This window comes from Phodopus roborovskii, unplaced genomic scaffold (assembly GCF_943737965.1).
Source record: "Phodopus roborovskii unplaced genomic scaffold, PHOROB, whole genome shotgun sequence".
Classification (NCBI taxonomy): Eukaryota; Metazoa; Chordata; class Mammalia; order Rodentia; family Cricetidae; genus Phodopus; species Phodopus roborovskii.
The window spans coordinates 16,195,841-16,210,164 of NW_026126418.1; the positions used below are offsets into that span (position 1 = coordinate 16,195,841).

The following is a 14,324-nucleotide window of genomic DNA, read 5'->3' on the forward strand; positions in this document are numbered from 1 at the left end:
AGCCTCAGGGGCTCTTGCTGAGGCCACAGCATCCCTGAAATGCTATGCCTGGGATGCTGGAGACAAGGGTGGATGTTAAATGAGTGGATACAGAAGAGTTGAAATGAGTCTGCCCAGGCAGCCTGACAAAGACTATCCAACACTGAACGCTATAGATTAAAGCAAATTCACAAAGCAAGGAAAAAAAAAAAAAAAAGCCACCTCAGAAGGTGGTTTCCTCTTCTCTCCTGTCTTTAACTCCCAGGATTTAAAAACAAACCAAAACAACTCCAAGTGTTTGATGTTACTAAGGTCCAGACATTCTGCTAAATACTGTAAAGATAGCATCTCTTCTGACTTCAATCCTGAAAAGTGAGCACAGCCGGCCCAGCTTACCACAGAAAACCTGAGATGGAGAGAGAGATGAAGCCATTTGCCTGGGGTTCCATACCTGACTTAAGGAGCCTGGGTTTGAAGCCCAGCCAGTGGGCAGAGGTTGGATTTTGGAACCAGTCTTTCCACTCGAAGTATGGCATCTCCTGAGGTGCAGGGTGGCTCTCCCTTGCAATTCCCTGGCTTTGATATTATCTGGCCTGTGCTCTAATTGAATTTGAACTGCTCTCTCACACGTTAAAGCTGTATTTTCCTGAGTCTCTTTCTATGGCTGCCTTCCTCATACAGCTTTGGGGAGAATCTGTTCCAGAAGTGGTGGGCAGGGCATCGCTGGCTTTAGTGCTTTTAAGAGCTTTGTTACATTAGAGCGGCACTAAGTAATTTATATAAATTATTCCTCCACCCTTTGGAAACAAGTATTTGAACTGTGTGAGTTAGAGTAACATAGCTCAATCAGTGAAATGCTTGCCTCACAAGCTTGAGAGCCTGAGTTTAATCCCCAGAACAAATGTAATTTCTAAAAAAATTAAAAGTTAAAAAAAAAAGTTTGCCAACACCTGAGGAACAATACTCAAGGTTGTTCTCAGGCACACACACACACACACACACACACTGGACATACACATACAGAGAACTTAATGAGAACTATGTCTAAGTTTGACCCCAAGTGCCTTAAAAACAAAAAGAAACTACACAGTACCTCAGCTCTGGAAACCAGGAGGCTGAAACTAATTCCTCTCCTCCCTGTTTTCTTCTACCTTGTTTCCACGTTCCCATATACATCTTCCCAATGTGACTATCCAGGTGATTTGGAATGAATACTAATCCCTGTGCAGTCTTTGGCCACACTCCCACAACAGTGTCAAAGTTTAGCACTTGATGATTCAAAGGCGGCACTCTGTTGGAAAGCATCCCCCTCCACCCAGCACTGCTGCTCCTCACTCCAGGTGTGACAGTGAGCAGCTATTGTCCTCTGCTTGCATATAACCTCTTGCCACACTAACTGGGGTCCAATGAGTGAGAAAAGACTGTGCAGCCCAGGAAGCCACAGTGAAGGCCACAGAAGCCTTCTTGATCCCTGATCTACATTGACTCTGAGTCTGTTCTTTTGGTGTCCTGGCGTTTGGTACTGTGGTTATTTTAACTCTGTGCCCCCACCTTGACGTGAGCTTTGATGAAAAAGTGGTCAGAGCCCAGAACTGACCCTGGAGATTTGGGGGTTTTGTCTTAGAAAAGTATCAAGCAAACCAGCAGGGGCAGGGCATCTGGATTCCTGTGGCTTGAGCTAACTTGGTTCCAAAGAAACCACGTGCCTGTGATCATCATCATCACACCCCAGGATAGATGTATCCTCTGGCTCCCTTTCTCCCACTTAGGATAGCTGCAGCCAGGCCGCTCTTGCTTCACCATGACCATGGCCTTCCATGTTTGAAAGCCTTTGCTCTTTGGGAATTCTTAAAGACCTGTTGTTGCCTGGCTGATCCAGAGCCTTTTAACTGTTGCTTAGGCTGCAGCAAAGCAACTGGGAAGCATGGGTGTGGTTCCTGTCCCGGCACATTGTGACCCTCTCAAAGATTTGCCTCTTTAGCAAATCTGGCCCACAAAACTCCTGGCTTGTCTCTCCCACAGCACTGTTTCTGTAGATTAGGAATTATTTGTTTGCCATGACTGTGTATCTTGAACCTTTGTTTAACTTCCTATAACAATAGGATGACCAGATACGTGTGCAAGCATCCCAAAGAAATCAGCCGGCTACAGTCCTGGGTGGCAAAGCAATTAAGTCTGTGGTTTCTGTGCTATGTGCTTCTTCTTCTCTACCCTCCACCCCAGCCCTGAGCATGCAACATTTGCCTTACTGCCTGTTGATATTTTGTAGATTTTTTGGGGGGCATCCAGTGGTAAATGTTGCCATGCCAGAGACTTTGAACAGACTGAAACAGCTTTCGAATGACTTGTCCACCCACAGTTTTGGAGTCAGGGAAAACCAGGGTGGGAAGACTGGTGACCTGTTCTTTTGTTTCCTCTCTTCACTTGACCAGTCCTCAAACAGCGAAGCCCCTTTGGTAACTGCTGTAACTGGTGCCTCATCTCTTGGACCAGCTATGGTGAGATCCTTTAATCCCAGCAAGTGGATCTCTGTTAATTTGAGGCTAGCTTGATTTACATAGTTTCAGACCAGCCAGAACTACATAATGAGACCCTGTATCAAAAAAGAAAAAAGAAAGAAAAGAGGAAAAATCTCACTCATTTACACTCCTTTACACTGATTTGTCTTTCAAATCACAGCAGCATTCTAACAAGACTGGGACGGAAACCCATGAAATGTGGGCAGTGAGCTGAACTGCAATCCTAACTCCATCTTTCCCTTGCACTGCAGACTTGCTGACCATGAGGGAGTACCACTGTCTGCTGCAGTTGCTGTGCCCAGACTTCCCCCTGGAGCTCACCCAGAAGGCGGCCAGGTACAGATGTCCCAAGTCCTGGTCTTCAGGCCAGCTGCACTCTGGTAACCAGAGCTTCTCAGAGACCAGAACAACATGTCTCAGAAAAGACATTAGATACTGGGCGTTGATGGCCCATGCCTTTGATCCCAGCACTCAGGAGGCAGAGGCAGGCAGACCTCTGAGTTCAAGGCCAGGCTGATCTACAGAGCTAGTTCCAGGACAGCCAGAGCAGTTAACATAGAGAAACCCTGGAGTGGGGTGGGGGTGGGGATGGGGGTAGATTAGGAGAGAAAGTAGAGATACTGGCCTTCAGAGATAAAACACTTTCTGTTTCCTAAGGGAAACCAAATGATCCTTTGTGGTTTTCACTGGGAGCTTTGGGGTCTGAAGACAGAGTCTGAGAGTAGTAAAGTAAAAACACAGGTCCACACAAATGCATGTACACACACACCAGACAGACGGATAGATAGACAGACAGATAGGCTATTCTGAGGAAAGGGGAGCAAGAGTGGATGATAATTTATAATCCAGAAGGTTGAGGGCAGGGACTAGAGGGCATTGGAAGGGCTATAGCCCCAGCTGAGGGGAGAACAGATAGTATGGTGTATGCTAAAAGAAAGTTTCCAAGTTTGAGGTTAGCCCAGAACTGTGGCAAACACAGAGTGTTAGGGACCCCTAAATCCTATGTGTGGTTTTACTGTCACTCACATTTTTCTGTTGAACTAAACCTGAATTAACTAAATCATGATGTAAGTTTGCATGTTCAAATATTTTGGTATCCCCACCATGCCCCTAGCTTACTGAAAAAGCATCTGAATCGCAAACCAGTTAACTATGCTAAAAAGGCAGTTGAGTTGCAAATCAGTTAACTATGTTAAGTACACTGACAGATAACTTGTAAGTAGCAGAGTTGTGAGTGGCCAGTTGGCCACAGTCAGGAGACTTTGCCTCCTCACTGGCCTCTGTGGGGGACACCAGCTCTGCCTGGAGAGTTGGCTCCTTAAACAAAAGGTCCAGTGGCTCTGCTGTACCAAAAACCACCCTGCCCCTCCCAGACCACCCAAGCTCATTGTCCATAGACCTGAGGGTGGACAATGAGGGGATGGAAGGTGAGTGGTACTAGCAGCAGACACCAGTCTCTTCCTGGGAAAGGGCATTTTCATTCAAGGCTCATGAACTAATTTTGCTAATAATGTGCAAAATTTACAGAAAATTTTGTAGCCACCCCTCCCTATTATTCACTGAGCACTCATCTTTTTCAGTGACTTCTAGAAGAAGTGCTAATGCCAGTTTTAGTGTTTTCATTGATCTGCAATCCCAAGGGAGTCTGGATTTTTGCTTGGTTTGGTTTTGTGGTATTTTGAGACGGTCTCCATGTATCCTCCTGCCTCAGCCACCTCAGTTCTGGGATTACAGGAATGTACTCATCTGTCAGGCCTAGCTTGAATTTTTTTCTTAGTTGAAAGGGCAAAAGAAAGAAGATGAGGGGGCTGGAGAGATGGCTCAGAGTTTAAGAGCACTGCCTCCTCCTCCAGAGGTCCTGAGTTTGATTCCCAGCAAGATCTGGTGCCCTCCTCTGGCCTGCATACATACATGCAGGCAGAATACTGTGTACATAATAAGTAAATAAATAAAAATAAATCTTTAAAACAAAGAAAGAAGATGAAGAATAGAAGGATGGGGAAGAGGAAGAAGAAGAAAAGAACAAGGAACAGGGTGATGGTGAGGATCATGGAAGATTATCTCCTTAATTTAAAAGCCACCAAGCAGAGTTAATGTCAGAATTCCATGCTAAAGTAGGGCAATGGTGGTACACGCCTTTAATCCCAGCACTTGGGAGGTAGAGGCAGGTGGATCTCAGTGAGTTCAAAGTCAGCCTGGTCTACAAAGTCTGGTTCCAGGACAGCCAGCACTGTTACACAGAGAAACCCTGTCTCAAAAACAAACAAACAAACAAACAAAAATTTCTTTCCCTTTGAGTTCAGCTCATTTTAAGAAAGATTCCAGTGGGGTGGAATTCATGCCTTAAAAGTCAGGACTTAAGAATAAAAATATAACTCTTGGAGAATTCTGATAAGAAGAAGGGTCTGGGCCTGGTGGGGCACACCTGTGATCCTTTGAGCACTCCAGAAGAGACTAAGGCAGGAAGGTCCTGGATGTGCAACCATGTCTCAAAAAGGGGGAAGGAGGAAGAGAAGATAAAAGAAGCACCCACTAAATGGTGGTCCAGGAGAGCAGGCATGATCCACAGCATCCTCATTGCTGCTTAGTCCATCAGTCAGCATCATACTGCTGGAATGTCTACTGAAAGAATGAATGTGTGGATAGATGGAAGGTGAGTGAGTAGTCCTCACCCACCATTGGATTCCCTTCTAAATGACAGTAACAGAAAAGGCCACCACCTCTTACACCCAGCTGTCAATTTGCTTATTCATCAAATATTTCTCTTCAGATAGTTTTCTTGAGGGTGGGGATACAATTCATATCCATATGCTTCTCTCACACAGTGTATAACTTCATGGCTTTTAGAATATTGCCAGAGCCATGCACCCTTGACCACAGTCCATTTTAGAACATTTTTCTTACCTTCAAAAGAGATCCTGCACAATTTAGTCACTGTTCTCCAATGTCTCATGTCCCCAGAGCTAGGTGAGTGAGTATTGCTCTGCTTTCTGCCTCTGTGGGTTTGCCTGTTCTCAGCATTTCAACTATATGGAATCAGCCAGTTGATGATGGCACACACTTGTAATCCCATCACTTGGAAGCTGAAGCAAATAGATCATTGTAAGATTAAGGCCAGCCTAGGACACATAATGGAACTGTGTCTGAAAAGAAATATACCTCAAATGATGGAATTATACCGTAATGTGTGGTCCCTTGTAACTGGCTTCTTGCTCTCTCTCTCTCTCTCTCTCTCTCTCTAGTTCACTCTTTTTGTTTGTTTGTTTGTTTGTTTTTGTTTTTGTTTTGTTTTTTGAAACAGAGTCTACATAGCCCTGGATGTCCTGGAACTCATTATGTAGATCAAGCTGGCCTTTAACTCACATTAATCCACCTGCCTCTTCCTCCCAAATGTTGGGATTAAAGGTGAGCATCACTGCACCCTGCACCCTGTTTGTTTGTTTGGTGTAGGGACATGTGTTCATGCTGAAGCATGCATATGGATGTCAAAGGGCCACTTGTAGGGGTTCTTTCCTTCTACCATGTGGGTTCCAGGGATTGAACCCAGGTCCTCTGGAAAAGCAGCCAGTGCTCTTGACCACTGAGCCATCTCTCTAGCCCACATGAATATATACTTTGTACAATTATCAATACAAAGAGGCTTATGTGCTCCTTGACGAAAACACACCCTCTCATTTTGAAGAATGAACACATCAGAGCCAGCCATACCAATAGCAATTCGAAGGAATTGTGAGCACAGAAGCACAGATAACAGGAGCACTGGGGAAATTCACAGGGGAGTGGCTACAAAATAAAGATGAGTTCAGAGTTAGGAATTTGGTTTCCTCCCTAGGTGTGAGTGTCAGGCTTCTCTGTCAACCTCTGTTCCTTGGTGTCATTCATTCCCCCACTCTACTCCAGCTACTGTATGTACTGGAAAACTGCAGCTACCCAAAAGTCAGAGTGCCAGTGCCCCCTTCCAAGGGCCCAGGCTTCTGACCAGAGTTACAGATGTGAGTGCTTAGCCTGTATGGCTGACTCTTTCTAGAAGACAAATTGCCCTTACCATTCACTGCCAGCTTACTTACTCAGGGCCCTGAGGTCTGGGGACAGGCTGCAGGAGGCTCCAGTCTGTGGTGATGTATATGGAAAAGAATGTAATCCACAGACAGCTGTGAGCCAGAGCCTGAGCATGACATGGCATTTCCACAAGTGCCTGCCTTAGGGACAGCAAGCATTCCGGCCAGGCCACGGGGTAGCAGGTGTGAGCTAGGAACACAGCTAACATTCTCTACAACTGCAGCCCAGCCAGAGACACCCCCCCCCCTCTACCTCAGCATTCCTTCAGGAATGAAAAAAGTTAGACCTGTTATCCCCTCTGGTCACCAGAGCATCTCCATCTCATCATCTTCTAAGCTAGGAAGCTTTCCGGATGGCTGAGAGCAGACACTCGGGGCTTGGTGATGCTGAGCACTTGCATAGCATGTGTGAGGCCCTGGTTCAATCCCCAACCCTGCAAAATAAGAGTATGTGATTGGAACCAGACCTCCGGATTTATTAGCTTTTGTCCTTAGGAAAATTATTTCTCTAAGCCTCACTGTCCTTATTTGTAAGGTGGCAATAATAATTGTAATGTGCTTAAAATAATGCCCTGCACAGAGTAAACTTGCAATATCAATTAAAGGTAGTATCATTTAAAGTTAACCTAGAGGAGCACAGGTGTTAGGAAGAGGTGGATGTGTGATGTGGGAGCTGGAGAGACGTCTCGGTGGCTAACAGTGCTTACTGCTCTTGCAGAGAACCCAAGTTAGGTTTCAAGTACCCATGTCAGGCTGTTCTCAATTGCCCCTAACTCTAATTCTAGGATCCAATGCCATCTTCTGGCCTCCATGGGCACTACACTCACTTGCACATAGAAGCACACCAACATGCACATAATTAAAAATAACAAATAAAACCTAAAAAGAAGAAAAAGATAGATATACAACCCACCAGAGCCCATTTACTGGATGGTAGTAAGAATCTCCCTTAACTGTGCTGAGACCTCTTTCCAGTTCTGTAAAATGGGAATAATAGTAACCATAGAGTTTTTGTGAGATTTCAGTGACAAATATGTGAATTGTTTAGCAAATTCAATAAATATTAATGTAAGTCCAGGACTCAGGATGCAGAGGCAGGCCAAGCTCAGAGTTCAAGGCCAGCCTGGTCTACAAAGTAAATTACAAGAAAACCAGGGTTATACAAAGAGACCCTGTCTCAAAAAAAAAAAAAAAAAAAAAAAATGAAAACAAAAACAAAAAACAACAATAATAAAAAATAATTAAACCAAAAACAGTGGTGAATGCCTGTCCTCCTAGTACTTAGAAGGTGAGGCAGGAGGATCAGGAGTTCAAGGCCAGCCTGGGACACAGGATGCTTTATCTTAAAACAAAAAACAAAATGGAGTATATAAATAAGTAAGTAAATAGATAATTCATTGTTATGATAATGTTGATATTATTATTACCAGATTTTTTTAATGTAGCCTGGAGAGATGGTTCAGCAGTTAAGAGCACCAGCTGCTCTTCTAGAGGACCTAGGTTCAATTCCCAGCACCTACATGGTAACTTACAGCCACCTATAATTTCAGTTTCATGTCTGATGATCTATTCTAGGGTCAATGTGACACATGTTCACAAACATATATGCAGGCAAACATCCATGCACATAATAGTAATAACAATAATAAGATAGGTTTTTATTTAAGGACCAGATCAAAGTGCTTTCTAGCTTTTCCCTTTCACAACACTCAGAAGATAATGTCTAACAAGACACCAAGGGAAGACAAGACCACACATGCTTAGCCCCTGCCCCTGTCCTCCCAGCGGAACCAAGGGGACTGTCATCTATAAGCCATTTGAAGCAATATGAGATTTGGAAACTCCAACCCAAGGGTTGATTTAAAGTAGTGTCCCTCCTCTGAACTAGCATCAGAATCCCCTAAGGGGCTTCTGGACCTCAGGTAGCAGCAGCCTTAGCCAGAGTTCAAGAGCTCAGGGCAGGGCTCCAAAAGCTGGTGTTTGTAAAGTGTCCCTGATGATGTGGACAGGCTGGGAGCCATGCTGGAGAACCACTGGTTTAAAGTGTTACCACAGGCTCCCTCTGGCATTTTTGCCTGGCGTGGATTAAATTGCTTACATTCCCTTCTCTGTTGTCATCTGAAATGCTGTTTACATCTTCCTCACCAGAGACCACACCTCTCATCAGGGATCTGCCCTGAGTAGGAAAGGCACTGTTGTCATCATTGCATTAGGAATAAATGCACAAAACTCATAGAAAGTCCAGTTTTAGACATACTCACTTACATTCTAGAGTCACTTTCCAGCTGGTCCCAGAGTCACAGTTGAGCCTGGACCTTCACCAACAAGCCTACGGTCTTATTCAAGCTATTTAACTTTTCCAGAGGTGGTGAATCATGCCTAGGATTCTGATAATCTCTTGAGGAAAGAATGAATTCAAGGCCAGCCCAAGCTACACAGTGAGTTCCAGGCCAGCCTGAGCTACATAGTGAGACCTTGCCTCAAAAAACAATCATTTAATCTCTTTAAATATGTTTCCCTATCTATAAAATACAAATAGTGATAGCTAATAGTTAGGACTTTAATGAGATAATCCATGTAAAACCCATGTCATATGCCCCAATAAATTAACTTTTTTTTACATTTGATTTTTAGCCCAAAGACTGAAAAGTAACCAGATTATCTGACTTTTAAAATTGTAATGTAGGGGCTGAGCATGGTGATATACAATTTTAATCTCAGAAATCAGGAGGCAGAGTCAAGCACCTGGGTACTGCTTGGAAATGCAGGTATAGATAGCTATTACAACTACAGAAACCCCTTTTAACTTAATCAACTCCAAATGAATCAAAGGCCTTAATGTAAGATCAGAAGCCATTAGAGGGGAAAGTAGGGGAAATGCAAGCTATAGATATAAAGCAGACTTTCTGAATAGGACTCCAGTCTGTCAGAAAATAATGCCAACAATTGACAAATGGAAGCCAGGCTTCATGGCACATGCCTTTGATTCCATTACTCTGAAGGTAGAAGCAGGCATAGTTTTTGAGTTTGAGGCCAGCCTGATGTCTGGAGTGAGTTCCAGCTCAGCCACAGCTATATAGTAATACCCAGCCTCAAAAAATAAAAAAAAAATGTTTTTAATTTTTAAAACTACACCTTTAAGCCAGAGAGAAATCCTATTAAACGGGGGGAAAAAAAAAGAAAAGAAAAGAAAAAAAGAAAGAAAAAAGAGAAACGTAGTATCTCACTATATTAATCTTCAAGTGTTTGCTGAGTGTCTGGTATGAAGTGACTAAAGAATTCTTAACCATGCTACAAAAAGCCCAAACCCGATGAGTAAGACAAATACAATTGTCCACAAACAAAACTGTTAATTCAGCAGCCAGTGTTCTTTGAGCAAGTGTGCCATTCCTGCTAGGCACTCTTTTGGGTACTGCTGCTAGAGCAATGAACAAAAACCCTTGCCTTTGTGGGGCTGATATCCCAGAGAGATGGGAGAGGTACCATCAAGGAAGCAGAAATTTCCCAATGGCAAGTTGAATCCTGGCCTCAAATGTCAAATGCTAACTACTAGACTAGGGGTTCTCAATCTTCCTAATGCTGCAACCCTTTAAGATAGTTCTTCATGTTGTGATGATCCCCAACCATAATTTTGCTACTGTTATAAATCATAGTATAAATATCTGAAATGCAGTATATCTGATATGGGAACACCCCCCACCCCACGGGATCACAACCCACAGGTTGAGAACAGTCATACTAGACCAAGGAATTAAAATATAAATGTTCTGCCGGGAGATTCAAGACCAGCCTGGTCTACAAGAGCTAGTTCCAGGACAGCCTTCAAAACCACAGAGAAACCCTGTCTCCAAAAACATAAACAAACGAACGAACGAACAAACAAACAAACAAACAAACAAACAAATAAATAAATAAATAAATAAATAAATAAATAAATGTTCTGCTCAACAAAAGATACCATCAGCAAAATTGGGGACTAGGACATGAACCAGTAACAGAGCTCAGCATGCACAAAGTCATGAGTTCAGTCCCCAGTACCATGGGTCACAACAAAACTAAAGTTGGTGACATATGCTTGAAATTCTAGCTACAAGGGAGGCCATGGATGGGGAAATCTCTTGAGCTCAGGAGTTTGAGTCCAGTCTGGGTAATATAGTAAGACTCATGTCAAAAGTAAACAAACAAAGCCTGGCCTGGTGACATAGGCCTTTAATCCTAACTACTGAGGTTAGGCAAGAGGATCATAAGTTCATCAAAGCTTGACTGGACTCCTGAATGAATTCAAGGTGAACACGGCAATTAGTGAGACCCTATTTCAAATGACAAGGTCTGAAGAGCACAGGATGTATGTGGCTCAGTGGAGGGAAAGCCCTGAGGTCAGCCCCTAGTACTGTTTTTATCATTGTTGCTAAATTGATCTAGGCAATGTGGTGCACATCTTTAATCCCAGCACTCAAGGTACAAGGAGGCAACCCTTTGTGAGTTTAAGAACAACCTGGTCTGCTTACTAAATTCTAGGCCAGCCAGGGCTACATAGGGAAACTATCTCAAAAAAGAAAAAGAAAAAAACTGAAAGAGTGGAAGAGAATATTTGTTGTTAGACTTTAGAAGTTCAAGAGGCCAGCATTGGTGGTGCACGCCTTTAGTCCCAGCACTTAGAAGGCAGAGGCAGATCTCTGTGAGCTTGAGGCCAGCCTGGTCCACAATGTGAGTCCCAGGACAGCCAGGGCTGTTACATAGAGAAAACCTGTCTCAAAAATCAAAAAGAGGAAAAAAAAATGTCTTACTTGGGTATGGTGGCATATACACTTGTAATCCCACTTGGTAGGAGGATCAGAAGTTCAAGGCCAGCCTTGAATACATACCAAGTTCAAGGCCAGCCTGAGTCAATTGGGACGATCTCAAAAACAAAACCAAAAGAACTTTTAAAAGTTGAATTGAAGAACACAGGTGTCATATTATTCTCTACAGTAATCTGAGAGTTTAAGTACTTCTCTGAAATGAAAAGGGAAAGGCAGGGTTTGACTAGACAGAGCAGCAAGAGGGCCAAAGAATTCTGGGCAGGTGTGCAAAGCAGCTAGGCTTTCCAATGGTGGAGCCTGCAGAGAGACGTGTGGAGGGCAGGAGGAAGGACCTTCTAGGCTGCACATTAGGTTCCGGCCTTTACCTTCCCCAAATCTGTGTGGCAGTCCACCCAAAACTTCAGGCTTCTCAGTGGTGCTGGCATAACGAGACTGTAAGTTGTCTGCAGAGAAGCAACAAAGTGAGGCCTGAGTCTCCAGCCCTTCTTCAGGCAGATACCAGAACTGAGAGCTCACAAGAGCAGGAAGTTTATTGCCAACACAGTCCAGGGCTGTTTTCTTAACAGATGCAGCAGATGGCCTAGAGCCTGTGCTCAAGACGCAGAAAGACCTAGATTTGAATGAGAACTCCTTAGATTCTAGCTTGTGATCAATACTTTTCTGAACCTCTGTGTCCTCGTAAATATGCTTACTGAACGTATCTCACAGAGTCAATAGTAGGAGACAGGGCTCATCGGATAGAGGCATTTCCCACTAAGATGACACCTGAGTTCCATCTCTGGGACCCACATGGTAGAAGGAAAGAACTGGCTCCCTGAATCTGTCCTCTGACCTCTACACATGACTGTGGCATGAGCTGTCCCCCTCCAGTTACACAAACAAGTAACTACAATTTTAATTAAAAAGATGCTAAAATGGATATTAAGCATTATTGTTGCTATTAATAATTGCTCTGGGTCAAATTTGTCAGGTAGATGGTGTCAGAGTTCCCTGAAGGTATAGGTTGGTGCCCAGTGAAACCTGTGACCTCCCTGTCCTATGCCTTTTGAGGACTGGACTGGGGTGGCACATCTCCCACACAAGTCAGAAGAGACCCAGGAGCCCTTCCCAGCCTCGTGCTCCCTGATCTTGGGGTCAAGTCCCTGGGTGGTTTTATCACTGTCCTCTTCTCACAGCCCTGATATTAAAACAGCCTGCCAGAGTACCCTGTTAGCACAAACCAAATTGGGGACATGCTTTACCTGTCCCAATAACGACACTAGTCACATGACCTCTCCAGAGAAGTTCAGTCATGTAAAGTAGATCTTTTGGGGGGCCTTGGCTAAGAGCTGGTTCCCCCAAAAGTAGGCTGGAAACTAAATAGCCAGCTTCCAGCTGACCGCCTCTTCCTGGCTTGGGAGCTGGTGGCATTTACTTCCACTGAGCCACTTTTATTTGCTATTTTAGGCTCTTCCAGCACCTTAACCTAGAGAAGCTCCTCCTGTTGACAACACCTCACAGTACTCCTGAGGCCCTGTGAGACCCTGGGCAAAAGTACATCCTCATACTGCATTTCTCAGTGTCCTTTGCTATAGAAACCATGGTCATATCTTCTTTGTATATGAAGAAACTGAGACACAGGTAGAATTGAGACCAGTTGTAGGAGAACTTAGACTTGATCCCCGAGTCATCCAACCTAGAGTTTCAGGGAAAGGGGACCGGCTCATGCCACTGGACCAGGGGGTGCAGAGGAGGTTGGCCCTTCCCTGATTTTGAACTGAAAGCTTGGCACCCACTTACCTCCCAGCCCAGCCAGCTTGTCCCAGCTGTTGGAAGTCAGCAAGGAAGAGAGCAGCCAACCCCCTGGGACTAGCTGGGGCCCTGCCAGCTAAGCTTTCTTCATCCCAGTTGCCCACCCTGGGCTCCACCCTCCACATGGTTCTGTTTAGAGCCAGCCTGAACCAGAGTGCCTGTATTTCTCCCCAGAGGCCTTCTCTCTTGCCCAGAGGCATGGCCTGCAAGGATCCATCCATGATCCAATAGATTTGTACAGATTCTTGTTGGCAGCATTCCTTGCTGGCTCCACATCAAAGCCAGGGTGGCCAACTCCTCCAGGTGTCAGAGGCAGCTGGCATGTTAGCAAAAGGCCTCTGGCAGGAAGGGTGTTGAGCCAACGGCTATCCACTGGAAAACACACATGTGGATGACCTTGTCTCAAGGAAGGTTCTGGGGAGTTCTGGGGTGATGAATTTGAGTTCAAGATGAAGGAATTGTCTGTGCGGATGTACATCTTCAGGTTGTCCCTTTCTGGAAAGACAAGGGCAGGGTCAGCTTCCATCCTGCCTTTCCCACAGTTCAGAGCAAGAAATGAGTGCCCAGTGCGTCCATGGGTCAGAGCATTTGTTTGGAGATGGACAGTCCTACATGTGGTGTTTGTGTCGGTTTTGTTTTGTTTGAGACAGAGTCTCATTATGTAGACCAGGCTGGCCTTGAACTAACTATCTATCCCATTGCCTCAGCCTCCAGAGTGCTAGATCTACAGACACAGACACATGCCAGCACACTTGGCTATATAGAGTAGGTTTTGTTTTGTATTTATGTATAGTTTTATTTTATGCTTAAGAGAGTTTTGCCTGTGTGTATATATGTGTACCACATGCATACTTGGTAGCAGTGGATGTCAGAAGAGCGCATTAGATCCCCTGGGAATGGAGTTGTAGATGGTTGTTAACTGCTGTATGGATGATGGGAACTGAACCCAGGCCCTCTGCAAGAACAACAAATGTACTTAACCACTTAGCTATCTTTCCAACCCCATATTTTTAAAAATAAAAAGATATTTTTCTATTTTTAAAATTAAGAGACTTAGAGAGATGGCTTGGCAGTTAAAAGCATGTATTGTCCTTGCAGTTAAAAGTGTGTATTGTTCTTACAGAGGACCCAAGTTCAGTTCCCAGAAATCATATCAGGTAGGTAACAAGCCACAT

The 14,324-nt window shown here is 44.4% G+C and overlaps 1 protein-coding gene across 2 annotated transcripts in view; it reads left to right on the forward strand.

The window, feature by feature from the left end:
- The window catches only part of Cstpp1 (centriolar satellite-associated tubulin polyglutamylase complex regulator 1), a 162,458-nt gene that overhangs the window by 134,305 nt on the left and 13,829 nt on the right, over positions 1–14,324 (forward strand). For both annotated transcript variants that reach the window (XM_051184207.1, XM_051184206.1), the window contains exon 4: positions 2,750–2,834. In XM_051184207.1, coding sequence (XP_051040164.1) covers positions 2,750–2,834 — 85 coding nt within the window. The remainder of the gene's footprint in view (positions 1–2,749; positions 2,835–14,324) is intronic.